This window comes from Culex pipiens, chromosome 3, assembly GCF_016801865.2.
Source record: "Culex pipiens pallens isolate TS chromosome 3, TS_CPP_V2, whole genome shotgun sequence".
Classification (NCBI taxonomy): domain Eukaryota; kingdom Metazoa; phylum Arthropoda; class Insecta; order Diptera; family Culicidae; genus Culex; species Culex pipiens.
In genome coordinates, this window is record NC_068939.1 from 61,544,518 (window position 1) to 61,557,285 (window position 12,768).

Below are 12,768 nucleotides of genomic sequence, written 5' to 3' on the forward strand. Positions count from 1 at the left end.
TCCAGTTTGTTCTCTAGGGTGATATGGACAAAACGCATATGAAGCCACGTAGGGCAAAAAGGAGCCGGAATGTGAAGATAAACAATTTTTTTCTGCGAATATAAAAATCAACAAGTTTACAATGATTTTTTTATTTCAATAATCAAACACGCTTAAATCCTAATTCCTCGAATTTTTGGTATAGACCTTTGTTTGGGTCGAAAAACCCATAAGCTATGAATGCTAGCATTATCTAAAACCCAAACGGAATTGATCCTTGGGGTGCGCTGGATACGGTTCAAATTGGCACTGGGCTGAACCGAAAGAACACTTTTTCCCTGTCTGTACGGATGAAAACGACATCCCGCTTGTATCTAGTCCCTGTCTGTACGGATGAAAACGACATCCCGCTTGTATCTAGTTCGCAATTGTTGTGATACACCTAATTGAGGCGTGTTGCTTGAAAACGGCAGTGCAATTCTCGGACATTTTTCCACTAAAATTAAAATATTATATTGAAAACTCTACAAAAAACAAAACTAAAGCAAACTACCTACCAGATGTTGATACAAGACAAACTGACAAGAGCTAAATAATGCACTGAAAGGCCTACTAAGGGGCCGTTGCGATATTCGCAGCTGCGAGATACGCTCGCAACAGAATGACAATTTATCTTTACAGCCGCAATACTAAATCCTGATTATATTTATTCATTTCCAACTTATTACATGATTTTTTGTCAGCTATAACAAAAATGATATGCTATTAAGTGTCCGGATTTCGAATCATGACGTTATGCTATCTTGTCGTACGTGCATTTTGAACCAAATTGAGTTTTAGAACGCCATTTTGTACAGCCCCAATGTCTCACCTTTTAATAGACATCACACCGTCGTTTCAGACTGAATTTACTAACGAAACGGGACAAACACAGAACATCCAGAGCAGGCCCGTAGCCAGGGGAGTGGGCTTCGAGCTGAAGCCCCCTGAAATTTTTGGAAGATATATGGAAAAGAGGGAAGAAGAAGAAAAGAAGAAGACATTTTCTTCCTGTTTCAATCTTGGCGTGCACACCCTGAAAATTTCTATAGTTTCGACAACTGGCCAAAGGGGTTTTATGTCAGAACGCACGTACACACGTACAAACCGTAAACATGTGTAATTATAACTCGAGACTCCGGTAATAAAATTCAACCAAACTTTGGGACTATGCACAAAATGTGTTTGTTATTGTTTACATTGCGTGTTCTCGTTTTTGTTAATTCAAGGTCAAACATTGAAATGCCTTTTTTCGGAACGTCAAAATGCGACGTGCGGCTATATAGCACGATAACATCGATTTAAGGTTTATCATTATCAAAAAGATCGAAAACGGGAGTTTCGATGTTAAACGTCACAAGAAGAATTTATTGATATTACTCAATAGTTGCCGTCTTTAGGGGTGACATTGGGTCTGAGGGTAAGGTTGGGTCATGCAAAAATGGAGTTTTTTTATGACTCGATCGCACCCCTCAGATGCGATTATCTTTTTTTTTAATCTATTCAAACTTATTAGAGCACCGATGGTTGAAAGAGGGTTAGGTTGCATTATCTCTAAAAAAGTGCAATTAAAAAAAACAAATGGACCATGTCACAGGATTCAAATCAGTTCCCTAAAAAGTGTATTTTGTAGTCTAGCCTATAAATATTCCATTCGCTGAACTGGTTACACTTAATTGTCATCAAAACATGATATTGCTCAAACACGCAAAATTCTATCGAATCATCAGCAGGAAGCTCATTATATATGCACAGACCAAACCGGTTGAGTTCACGTGCAATTGTAAATATAAAACTTATCGTGTAATAGGGTTCGTTCGAGTATTACGTTATCAACTTTTGGCATCCTCCTCTTCTTTCCACATTTGTAATACCTGTATTGTTCTGTTCATTTATTCTGCTACGTAATGTGTGGATGCACCTTGAATATAAACTACACTTAACAGAGCACGATTTGAGAAGGGTATTGATCCGATACATGAAATATTCCCTGTAAGGAAACATCTTTGTATTAGATAGATTATTACGGATTGAATAAATACAAACCCTTTAAAACAATATTCACACTTAGTTCTACTTTCACGAGCCATTGAATAACACGTTTTTGGTGCATTCCCCTATTGAGTTATGATAATTAATCTTTATAGAAAAATCCATATAAAAGGCAATAAAATTGATTCAACTCCTCAGTACAGTTCAATTGTCCACTGCAGCGGCACTAACAGTAAACAACAAAAATCAAGCGTTAAATTGACCTAATATGAAGGTATTCATTCCTTGTTTCAAACATTGTTTGTAACGCAAGTTTGAAAGCCCTTAATTAAAGCGCAAAGTGATCAAGTGACTTAACCTGTTCCAGTTGGTGGTAGCACTCGTCCTGGTGGTAGCATCCGCCGTTGTTGTTTCCGCTGATCAACCCCCGGCGCCCAGCCATGATGTACTGCAGCAGTTTCCTGTTCCGAGTGATCCGGCCAGACGACCCGTGCCGCTCGCCACCGAGCCCGGGGACCAAAGCTCCCAGGAGAACATGGAGGGTGCCGAGTCTCGGCACTATCACCACAAGGGAGGCCGCAAGGGGGGCAAAAAGTGGGGCCGTTAGGAAAAGTGTTTAATATAACTTTACTGAGTTGAACAAAATATTTGGAACTTTATGATCAATGGATGAGTTATGAATAAATTTATATCTTGAAATATTGCGCGTTTGACTTAGGCCTGCATTTTAATTACATTGTTGGCTCAGTAATTGCCCTTGACAATGAAAATAAAAACCGCAAATTGCAAAGTATTATATCACATGGCAAATGTCACTCAATGAAATCTAAACCACGCAGATATCATCCGGATGTGAGTATAAAACTGGTGCAAATGAGCTTCATCCAACTAGTAAAGTGTCAGTCTTTCTTTTAGTAGTTGCGTTAATTGTATCGGAGCAAAATGAAGGTAAGGAATATAGTCTAGATAGTTCAGCTTTAGCAACCCAGATAAATATCAGTATAATACGATTGAATGAATAGTTTTGACTATTTTCCAAATTATATTAAGCTTAACGATTCAAGATCAGACAAATATCCCAATTAAAATTGCTGGATGCTCAGAATATTTTCAATCATGATAAATCTTTGATATATTTTCATTATTTTTTTCTTTACAATATTCAATAATGTGTTCCATTGCTAATATATAATTTATTTTAAAGTATTGTTAGGGAAGTAGGAATGAATAAAAAAATATATTGCTCGTTCTAGTAGTTTTGAAGATACTAAAATGTCTGCAACAAAAATCTGGATGCAAAAGCTTTGGTTGATTAGCACTTTCAATTATTTCTGTAATTATTTCCGACTCCCTCTTTTGAGCTAATTTTGAGCGTTTTTTATTCTACGAAAGTTATACGTCTCTTGCTTTATGTTTGCCTTCATTGATTGTAGTATTTATGTTTATTTATCTTGCTTGTTTTTTTTTTATTAGATGTGTAAGGCCTGTTCTACATACTGCAATTATCCTCTTTTGCCTTTTTGCTGTTTTTTCATAATTTTCCAGTAAAATTTTCTTTTTCATATTTTTTCTATCTAAATTTAAACCAATAGCTTTTAAGTCACAACAAATTGCGTCAAAACATTATTTGATACATAGCAAAAACTACTACATTACTTGTATTTAAAAGTATGGAAAATGAGATATAAACATGGCAAAAATTTGTTTCCAGAAAAATACTATCAACCACATTGGACATTTGACTAAAATGGGGTGGCATTACCTAAAGTTCCTGAGACACCTTCGGATACCCGAAACTTTGGATAATCGAAGGTTTGGATTATCGATGCAAGACTGCAATTTGAAATAACTATAGGGCTAGTGATTTTTCGCGATTTCGCGGAAGCCACGTAATCCGAGAAATTTGCCCTTGGCCGTGAAACCTGGTCAATTCCGTGAAATTTTGAATTGAAACAAACCACTAGACAAGCACTTTGACAGCAGATGTCAAAATAAATGACAATTATGCATGGTTAATTCATATCTCTTTTTGAAGATATTCTTCATTAAAAATCTTCTACGGAATGTGAATAATAAATTGATTGTAACATGCAATCGATAACACAATGCATTGCAGTGTGAAATTCAATAAGTATTTTATTTTTGAATATCTGTACAATATAGTAAAAACGATGAACTATTTGCATACAACTTGGTGAAAATTCAAAATCATTGTAATATTTTCAGTAGAAATTTCATTTTGGCTTAAAACATAGTACATGTTGATGTAAAATTAGTAAAGCATTTGGTATTATGAAGACCAAATGTTACAAAATACTAATATAAATGGAACTTTGCCCAAACTTATTTGAAATTATCATATATCACCTTTACACTGAAATAAAAAAATAGAACCAAATTCCTTTATTCTATGAATTTTGCTCTTTTCCTTATTTAGTAATCGGGTTTCTTCGAATACTAAATAAGGAAAAGAGCCAAAATTCCTAGAATTTAGGAATTTGGTACTTTTATTTTTCTTCAGTGTAGCTGAAAACCACGATAGCTGACATAATTTTATTTTACTTATTTTACTAATTCTACTTTTGGTGAATTAACATGTTCTTCGTTTTGGGTAAAGATTTAAGCAAACTATTCAAATTTCTAAAGATTCGGAAGAATTAGGAAAGCTGAATCGTAATTTCAGATGTTGAACACTTTGTAAAATTTGAGAAAATTGAACTCATCAAAAAATGTATTGCATAATTTGTTTGAGGGTGTAATATTTCGCATCTTGAACTATTGCTAATTCTTGATGTAACTTCCTTTAACACAATTATTCTAAAAAACATATTTTTGCTTACAATTCAATCAGATTTTAAAATACAGCAAAATTTAAATGAATTGTAATTGGCTTGCCGCAAAATTTCAGTTTTTTTTTGCCGTGAAAAATCACTAGCCCTAGAAATAACTTAATAATCTTACAGATGGCACCTATTGATGTTTCAAAAAACCTAGAGCGTCCAATTTCCCGTCAAGGGAAAAAAATCCCGGGAATTCCGGATGCGCCGGAAAAAAAATATTTCCTGTTTCCCGGGAAATTTTTAAATTCCCATTCCCATTCCAACATTTTTTGTTTTATTCACATAAAATTATAAAATAAACTAATTTTATTATTTATAATTCAATTTATTGTGCTTATCAGTTCGTCTGAAAATTTCATATCAAGGCATATTTCTGGTAATATTAGTTTCTGAAGCTTTCCCAACTGGGATCTTGTTTTTTTGGTAAGCAACAAAAATTAGCACTTCAGCACTGAAATGGATGCTGAAAAGTTGAACTTTTCAACACTAGTATCGAAAAGTAACATTTTTGAATATTTGATTTGTTTTGAGCGCAAAATTTACAAAACAAATGGATGTTTGACATGAAATTTTATTCACGAAGCGTTTTTTTCGGAATTGCAAGAAATGTTGGATAAATGTACGACTCGTTCTGAATAAATCTTTTTTTGCTACTTGTTATAAATTTTCTTCATTATTTTTTTTGCAAGCGGTTAAGGCTTTAATTAATTCTCGCACTAATTTTAATTTCAATTGTAGAATAATATTAATCAGAACCAAGATCAGAACGATTTTCGATAAATTTATAATTTCCCGGGAATTCCCGAGAAATTTGTTGAAAATTTCCCGTTTCCCGAGAATTTTGTAACCCCGGGAAATTGGACGCTCTAAAAACCGTTGTGTTCGGCCAGGGGCCGGCACCGAGAGGACCGGATCCACCGGCGACCAACCTTCCAAGCAGCAACGATGCGGACGAGCGGACCAGAGTTCGGGGGTAATAAAAATACTGGTTGTGTTGGCTCCGCCAGACGACTTGTCTGGTCGGAGACTGGAGGTCGTTTATTTCACGAAACTTAACTTAAATACATTTCACAGTATTCAAACAACACTCAAATTATCACAGATCAAAGGTAAACAATAACAAAGATTCCTACGTTGTGTTCTAAATTGACGTCAGGTGAGGTTTTCCTGTATTCACCACACCACTGTGGGGGGGTTTTTGTTTACGCTAATTTACACCATGGAACACTAAAGATGTTTGGGTTCCAACACGTTGTCTTTGTTCAAACTTTTGTCCCGATTCGTATGAAAGGAATACCTATGTTTAAGTGACAATACTACAGAACTTTTAGAAATAGCTTAATAATGTAAGTTGTAAAAGTTTATCAAACTCATTTACATACCAATATGATGGTGAGCTTTTCCATTAGATTGAGTAATGATGATTATTCCTAGACTGCGATATAAGAATGTTCCGTTTGCTCTGAATCTTTCCAGTTCGATTGAAGTTCTCTAACTCGTAACTTACTTTTTTGACAGAATTGTTTATTTTTCACTAAAACGAAGGCAACGCTTTTAAAAATATGAAAATTTCATTACCATTTTTTTCTCATACGAACATTTTTTTTATTACAGATTGCCCTCCTGTTCGTAATCGGCGCAACGTTTTGCGTGCTGGCCCTGGCGCAGAATGAAAACGACGAGCCCAGTTCAACGCTAACTGTGGACTCCACCAACCAACAGCCCGATCCGGACAATTCGGATGCTACCGATGAGGAATCCATGAACGTCGAAGAGAGTCGCTACTACGGAGGTGGCTGGCGAGGAGGACGACGAGGCGGCTGGAGACGGTGGGGATAGAGCCGGTGGCTCGAGCATTCAAGTGACTTCTTTTATTACATGAAAGCTGTTGTTTCGGTTCAGTGGAAAGGGCTTTTGAGATTATGAATAAGTTATGTGATTAAAAAATATAATTTTGTTTATTTGTTAAACACGTCACGACACGTCATTCATTTCAATCCCCAACTCTTCTAAGTGTTGAAGTGTTTTTTTTTAAATATTTATTTTGAATTTAAACTAGTGTTGGTAAAAAAAACTTGGCAGAGTTCTATCAAACAAAACATGTAGGCAAATTATTGACAAAGTTATATGAAATAAGTCAAATCGGTATAAAATTAGACGGCATCGTGGATTTCAAAAATTGTAGTCAATAAGTCTACGATGAATAACACGAGCTCTAACTTAAAACCTAAACAACGATAATTTCATTAAAGTTCCGGTCTTCCATGCTGGTGTTTTATCAAAATGTGTTGAAATGATTTCATTTCGGGCAGCTTTAATTAAAACTTCTCACAGGAAATCCCCTGTTTTGGTTGACCGAGGTGCCAAAAATTGGAAAACAAACAACGTTAGACATAAATACGCTTCACAATTTAAATTTCGCATCAGTTGTTTTCCGGAGCCAGTTCTGGTGACATTGGATACATTCTTGAGGAGAGACCATTGAAACGGAAGAAGCTATGTGGAAGGTACGATTTGCGTCTTACAAAGTGATAATTGAATGAGTAAAGTTACACGTGGATAGAGTGTGATGTGCCAAATTTGAAGTGATTCATTCAATAGTTCAGATTGGACAGACATAAAATTTTCAGAAAGTGTCTTTAATGAAATGTTACATAAATTTTAGGTAATTTCCGTGATTTGCGCGTTGCTCGCCGTGGCGCTGGCAAGTCCTATTCCCCAGTTCGTGGTCGTCGGCAATGGAGATTTGGACAGTGCTGAGTCTGCTCATGGAGGTTATGGAGGTTATGGGGGTTATGGCGGCGGTTACGGCGGCTATGGTGGAGGATACGGTGGTTATGGAGGGTTCCCGCTAGGTGGTGCAATCGGAATTGGAATCGGAGTGCCAGTTTTAGGCGTTGGTTACGGCGGTGGATACGGAGGGTATGGCGGCTATGGAGGCTACCATCATCATCATGGATAAATATTTTGATAAATTGATAGTTAATAGATCTATACCTAGAATTTAATAAATGTATCTTATTTATTTAAATAAATCTGTATTACAACTTGTAATTCTTGCCACTAAAAAAACTTGACCTCTCATATTAACTCTATGAACGAAGTCCATGTTCTCAAACTCGATCAACTTTAAGTAATATTCAACAAAGCAACCACGATAACCCCCAAAGTTATACTCTACAACGATCTCACTGTTCAATCCCATGCACGATTCAGCACTTGGACGTAAGCAGAGCTTTGCGCAACCGTTTCCAGAAAAGCTCCTTCTCTTGCGTTCGCTCTTTGGGCCACTTGATGTAGGTCTTCGTCTTCATGAGAAAACCCAGCGTTTTGGGACATTTTCGTCGCGGGATGTCCTCCAGCAGCACCAGTATCAGCTCGTCTCGGCGGGTCTCCAACAACCTGAAATTGATATCAGTTGAATGTTCTATCGTGTTCAAATCTCAATTACCTACCGATGCTGCGCCAGGTGCATCTCGAACTGACACCACCGACTCATCAGAAAGCTCTCCGACACGATCAACATCAGGCAGCGCGAGCGATCCATGCAGGAAATGATGTTTTCCAGTATCCCGTAGCCAACCTGCCAAAGATCTGGATTTCATACTCCACTCCTCCATGCTCTCGAATGAGCCAATGCTGAACCTACCTCAAAGTCCCGCTCGTGGAGGCAAACCGTCAGCAGGTCCTCGCGCTCCAAGTTCGGAAGCATTTCCTCGAGAACCCAGGAGCGATCGTTGTCACTGTAGCTTACAAACACGTCGTAGTTGAAGGGCGCCTCCTCCACGAGCGCACTTTTGTCCAGGTACAGCTTGTCGTCGTTGAAGAAGCTTAGGATCGCCGAGTTTTTCAGAATTACGAAGAAGTACTTGATGTAGAACCAGTACCAGTAGATGCCCAACAGGGACAGCAAAGCTAATATCACCAACAAGCTAGATATCACATAGATCACGAGGTATTCTTCGACGACATCCTCGAGCGGTTCCTCGCTAGCGGGTTCTGAAATGTTGTTGTAACCTCCTTCGTCCTCGCGACTGCAGATTTGCAACTCAATCGCGTTCACTCTTCTCTTTCCGGTGAAGTTCATGCAATAGTACTCGGCTTCATCGAAATCGTACAATTTAAGGTGCTCAATTGAAAATATCGTCTCGGTCGCGGAACGCTCCGAGTTGAGTTCCGTTTGGGGAGTCACGGCCGAGCTGTTCCCCATGATCATCTGTAGGAAGTACACGTAGTTGCAGGTGCACTGTATCGTATTCACTCCTACTGCGAGATACTTGAGGGGCTCAAAATCTCTAAGCATAGACGTCGTGATTAGCAGAAGATTATTGTGTCGCGCGTTCAACAAGTACATCTTGGTATTGTTTGCAAACAGCTGACAACTCCACGACTGAATAAAGTTATTGCTTACATCCAGCGCTTCCAAACTAACGAGTTCATTAAACGGACCATACTCCAGAGTTGACAAAAAGTTTCCCCTCACGTTCAGCACCCGAAGATTTCTCAGTCCAGACATCCACTTCAAGTTGAAAATGCTCGCATTCTTAAAGTACAACACCTCTAAACTGTTCCGCAACAGCGAGAAACTCAGTTCATTCAACGCCCGTCCACATCCCAAATTCCCCGACAGATCCAACATCTTGATGCTCTCCATCTGGAACAGATAGTCCATCAGCGTTGGCAGATCCGTGTAGCAATAGCTGACGTACTCCAGCTTAGCTCCGAGCGAACTCAACGCTATGAACGCCTTCAGATCCAACTTGCTGTGGGACAAATCCAAAAACCGCAGCTTGTTCAACGGCTGAAACACGTTCGAGTCCATATCCATCCCCGTGATCAGCTTCATAAAGGGATTCTCCATCCGGGCCTCCTCCTCCCGCAGCGAGCTGTCCATGTAGGACAGGTCCAGATGTACCAGCTTGTTCAGTCGGTTGAACAGCGGCGCCGGAAGCTTTGTGATGTAGTTGTGCGAAAGAAAGAGAAACTGCAGCTTCGGGACGTCGTGGAAAAAGTCCGCCGGAAGCACTCCCAACCCGCAGTAGCGCATGTCCAGCGTTACCAACGATTGAAGGTTGGGTATTTTGGGACGGTTGCCTGAAACGGGACTTGTGATTTTTTATATTTTTTGCAGCAAAATGAGAAGACGGATGTACTCACTCGATTCCGCGGTGAATTCCTTGAACGGGTTGTACATCATAGAAAGGTGCTCCAGATTGGGGAAATGCAACAAACTTTCCGCAGGCAGTTCAGTGAGTCGGTTGTTTGCCAGTGACAAGTACCGGATGTCCTGTAAATTTTATATGAAAAATAAGCTGTTTTTGCTGGTCATTTTTTTTTTGCTTGGAGATTCTAATTTAATTGTTCTGTTGTTGTTGTTAATTTATTTATTTCTGGCAGCTTTAACCTTCTTGGTCATTCGCTGCCCTAATTGTTCTGTTAATTTTCCCAAAACATCAAACAAACAAAAATCAAATGTAACCGATGGCGTGTAACCTGCGTTTAAATATCAGTTGTTATCAGCTGTGTTGGGCGCAGCTTCACTTACTCTCACTGGCTACGGCACTATCCCACTAGGAGACTACTGAAACAACCGATGTTGGTGACTGTTTGGTAGCCGATTGGTAGCAAGGATTGACCGAAGTCGGTGGCGGCAATCCCGGTTCTTGACTTCGCAACTCATTTTCGGTATTGCCGTCAACCAGACTCCTGTCAATCCTTGCTACCAATCGACTACCAAATAATTACCAACGTCCTAGCCAGTGGGAGTAAGTGGAGCTCCGACCAATAACTAAAGATTTCCCTGTATCTTAACAACTGATATTTAAACACGAAACAAAGAGACGCACTGTAAGGATTGAATCATGATCTGCCACCGGTTACGATACTTAAATCGGGAAAACTTTTTCCGATTTCGTCTGAGAGAATAACCCCAATAGATAAGTTTCTTCGGTGGTATTAAACATGATTTGGTTGACTCAAATCAAAATATTGTTGCAATAGCCAAATTTGCTATGTCCGGTTTTTAACCAAATTGATCCCTTCATTATTTTGTTATTTTAAAATGTAATTGAAAAAAATAATTACTAAATCGTAACCAGCAACAAACAATCAACATTATTCACCTTGAATGAACGCTCCGGAAATAACGTCATGATTCGAATTCCCGGACGCATCGAAACCCGGACACTTCATCTTGTCTTATCTATTACTTGGATATTATGAATGTCAAAACTGTGTTATTTGAAGAATTCCAACATCAACTTTCATTTAAAGTTTGTTTGAACGCTGTAGTTAATGCCAAAACAATTAAATACAATAGAAGTACAAGTTTACCAAAAATGCGGAACATTTTACTTGAAATATTTCATAGGCGTACGAAGCACCGGGAAGGCAAAGCAGAAATTTATGGTTTTGATTTCCTTAAATTCTAGCAAATTTTTATATCAACTACCGTAAACTGGGGTCAATCGGGACACATGGGGCGAATTGGGACAGCATTTTTAACCATGTTGGAGCACAATATTTTGATTTTTCTGGTTGGTTTCGGTTAGAACAGACTCAGGCCAACATAATGTGTACGTCCATTTCCAAATTTAAAAGCTTTAACTGCTTTAAAAACTGCTGTCCCTATTCAGACTGTAGTCCCGATTCACCCCAGATTACGGTATCGATTGTTTTGATGTTAACAGCTTATTTGAGACCTAAAGAATTCCATGCACTTTCTTGAAACTGACTGTTTATACTACATCCTTATGATATTTCTACATTTCCAACTTATTACATGATTTTTGCCAGCTATAACAAAAATGATATGCTACTAAGTGTCCGGATTTCGAATCATGACGTTACCGGTCCTTCCATTGATGCGTACCGAAAGGAACTCGTGCTCGGAACAACTCAATTACATAGAAGCTTATCATTGGTGCCAATCAACTACACGCGTTTTCCGCGCGATAACAGACCCTGAATAATTTGCTCCCTATTTTAGCACCCAAATCAGACGAAATCATTTTGCTTTAGGTTTGCTCAGCACATATTTGAATTTAAAAAAGATTTTAAGAAGTGCTCCATGCTCTCACGTTTCTGCGCAACAAATTGTCTCTGTCAGGGGTTACACAACACTCTACGTTTAAGGAGTTATCCTTACTATCACTTACACTGAAGTTCAGCATCGATTCCAACTTTTCCACTACAGACTCCATTGCGTTGTCGTTCAGCTTCAGATTTGATACATCCAGTGCCTGCGAGCTGCTCCTGATGGCCAGCGAACCATTTGGAAACAGCCAGGGCAGATAGTTGTTGGCGTTGCCCAGGATACACTCCGGATTGACGCCGATCAGGTAGTCGAACTTGCGCAGCCGGATGCGGTACGGTTCACCCGGTTCCACCGGCAGAAAGTTCTCGTACCCATTGCTGAACTCTTCTGCTTCCGTTCCGTCGCAATCGAGGTCGTCATCCGATTGACATTCGATTTGCGCGTCAACAACACTTTGTCCTAGTAACAGCAGCAGTAGCAGGAGCAGTATCACCGTACGAACTTCCATAGGTTCGCCGCGTTCATCTCTGGTCAAGACTTTGTCCCAAACTGAGCGCAGTTCCACCGAAGTGGACAGTTCGGGAGCGTGACATCAAGATAACGGCCTTATCGAACGTGATTTCGCCTTTTGTTTCGCGGCGTTTGGGTTTCAACTGTCCGCCCTTATCGGCATCCCGAAGGTGTAATTAAGATAGTATAAAATTCGTCACTTCGATTCGAGTGCCGAGGGGTACTCCAAGGTATCAAAACCGGTCCGAACCATACCACCAACAACTCGCTGGTAGACCCCTTGTCCGGCCAAATTCCTAAAATTGACCAAATATGAGCTGGTGGTAGCAGCGGTGGTGTTCAAAAGACGGAAGTTTGGGCCCAAGTATAAAC

The 12,768-nt window shown here is 39.2% G+C and overlaps 2 protein-coding genes across 5 annotated transcripts; one reads left to right on the plus strand and one right to left on the minus strand.

Moving 5' to 3' along the window:
* The first annotated feature begins 2,099 nt into the window (after window positions 1–2,099).
* Window positions 2,100–7,904, plus strand: LOC120414473 (neuropeptide-like protein 31). 3 transcript variants are annotated; one of them, XM_052709417.1, is made up of 4 exons: window positions 2,100–2,284; window positions 2,378–2,958; window positions 6,465–7,357; window positions 7,516–7,904. In XM_052709417.1, the coding sequence occupies exons 3-4, from the start codon at window positions 7,349–7,351 to the stop codon at window positions 7,810–7,812; spliced, it is 306 nt and encodes a 101-aa protein (XP_052565377.1). In that variant the 5' UTR covers window positions 2,100–2,284; window positions 2,378–2,958; window positions 6,465–7,348; the 3' UTR covers window positions 7,813–7,904. The 3 variants fall into 3 exon arrangements, 2 of the variants coding, with proteins under 2 accessions (XP_052565377.1, XP_052565378.1); XR_005605093.2 differs by lacking the exon at window positions 7,516–7,904 and having other exon boundaries at window positions 2,124–2,284; window positions 6,465–6,827; XM_052709418.1 differs by lacking the exons at window positions 2,100–2,284; window positions 7,516–7,904 and having other exon boundaries at window positions 2,871–2,958; window positions 6,465–6,827.
* A 9-nt stretch (window positions 7,905–7,913) lies between these two features.
* LOC120414470 (toll-like receptor 13) lies at window positions 7,914–12,513 on the minus strand. 2 transcript variants are annotated; one of them, XM_039575665.2, is made up of 5 exons: window positions 12,008–12,483; window positions 10,008–10,137; window positions 8,500–9,944; window positions 8,306–8,433; window positions 7,914–8,252 (listed from the first exon to the last, which is right to left on the minus strand). In XM_039575665.2, the coding sequence occupies exons 1-5, from the start codon at window positions 12,392–12,394 to the stop codon at window positions 8,063–8,065; spliced, it is 2,280 nt and encodes a 759-aa protein (XP_039431599.1). In that variant the 5' UTR covers window positions 12,395–12,483; the 3' UTR covers window positions 7,914–8,062. The 2 variants fall into 2 exon arrangements, 1 of the variants encoding a protein (XP_039431599.1); XR_005605092.2 differs by having other exon boundaries at window positions 8,190–8,252; window positions 8,306–8,444; window positions 12,008–12,513.
* Between the last annotated feature and the right edge of the window lie 255 nt (window positions 12,514–12,768).

Excerpts from the sequence above, each read along its gene's own strand:
- LOC120414470 (XM_039575665.2), bottom strand. The coding sequence starts at position 12,394 with ATGGAAGTTCGTACGGTGATACTGCTCCTGCTACTGCTGCTGTTACTA. Across the intron at positions 10,138-12,007 it reads AATCGATGCTGAACTTCAGT|GACATCCGGTACTTGTCACT; the intron begins GTAAGTGATAGT and ends TAAAATTTACAG. Across the intron at positions 8,253-8,305 it reads ATGCACCTGGCGCAGCATCG|GTTGTTGGAGACCCGCCGAG; the intron begins GTAGGTAATTGA and ends TATCAATTTCAG.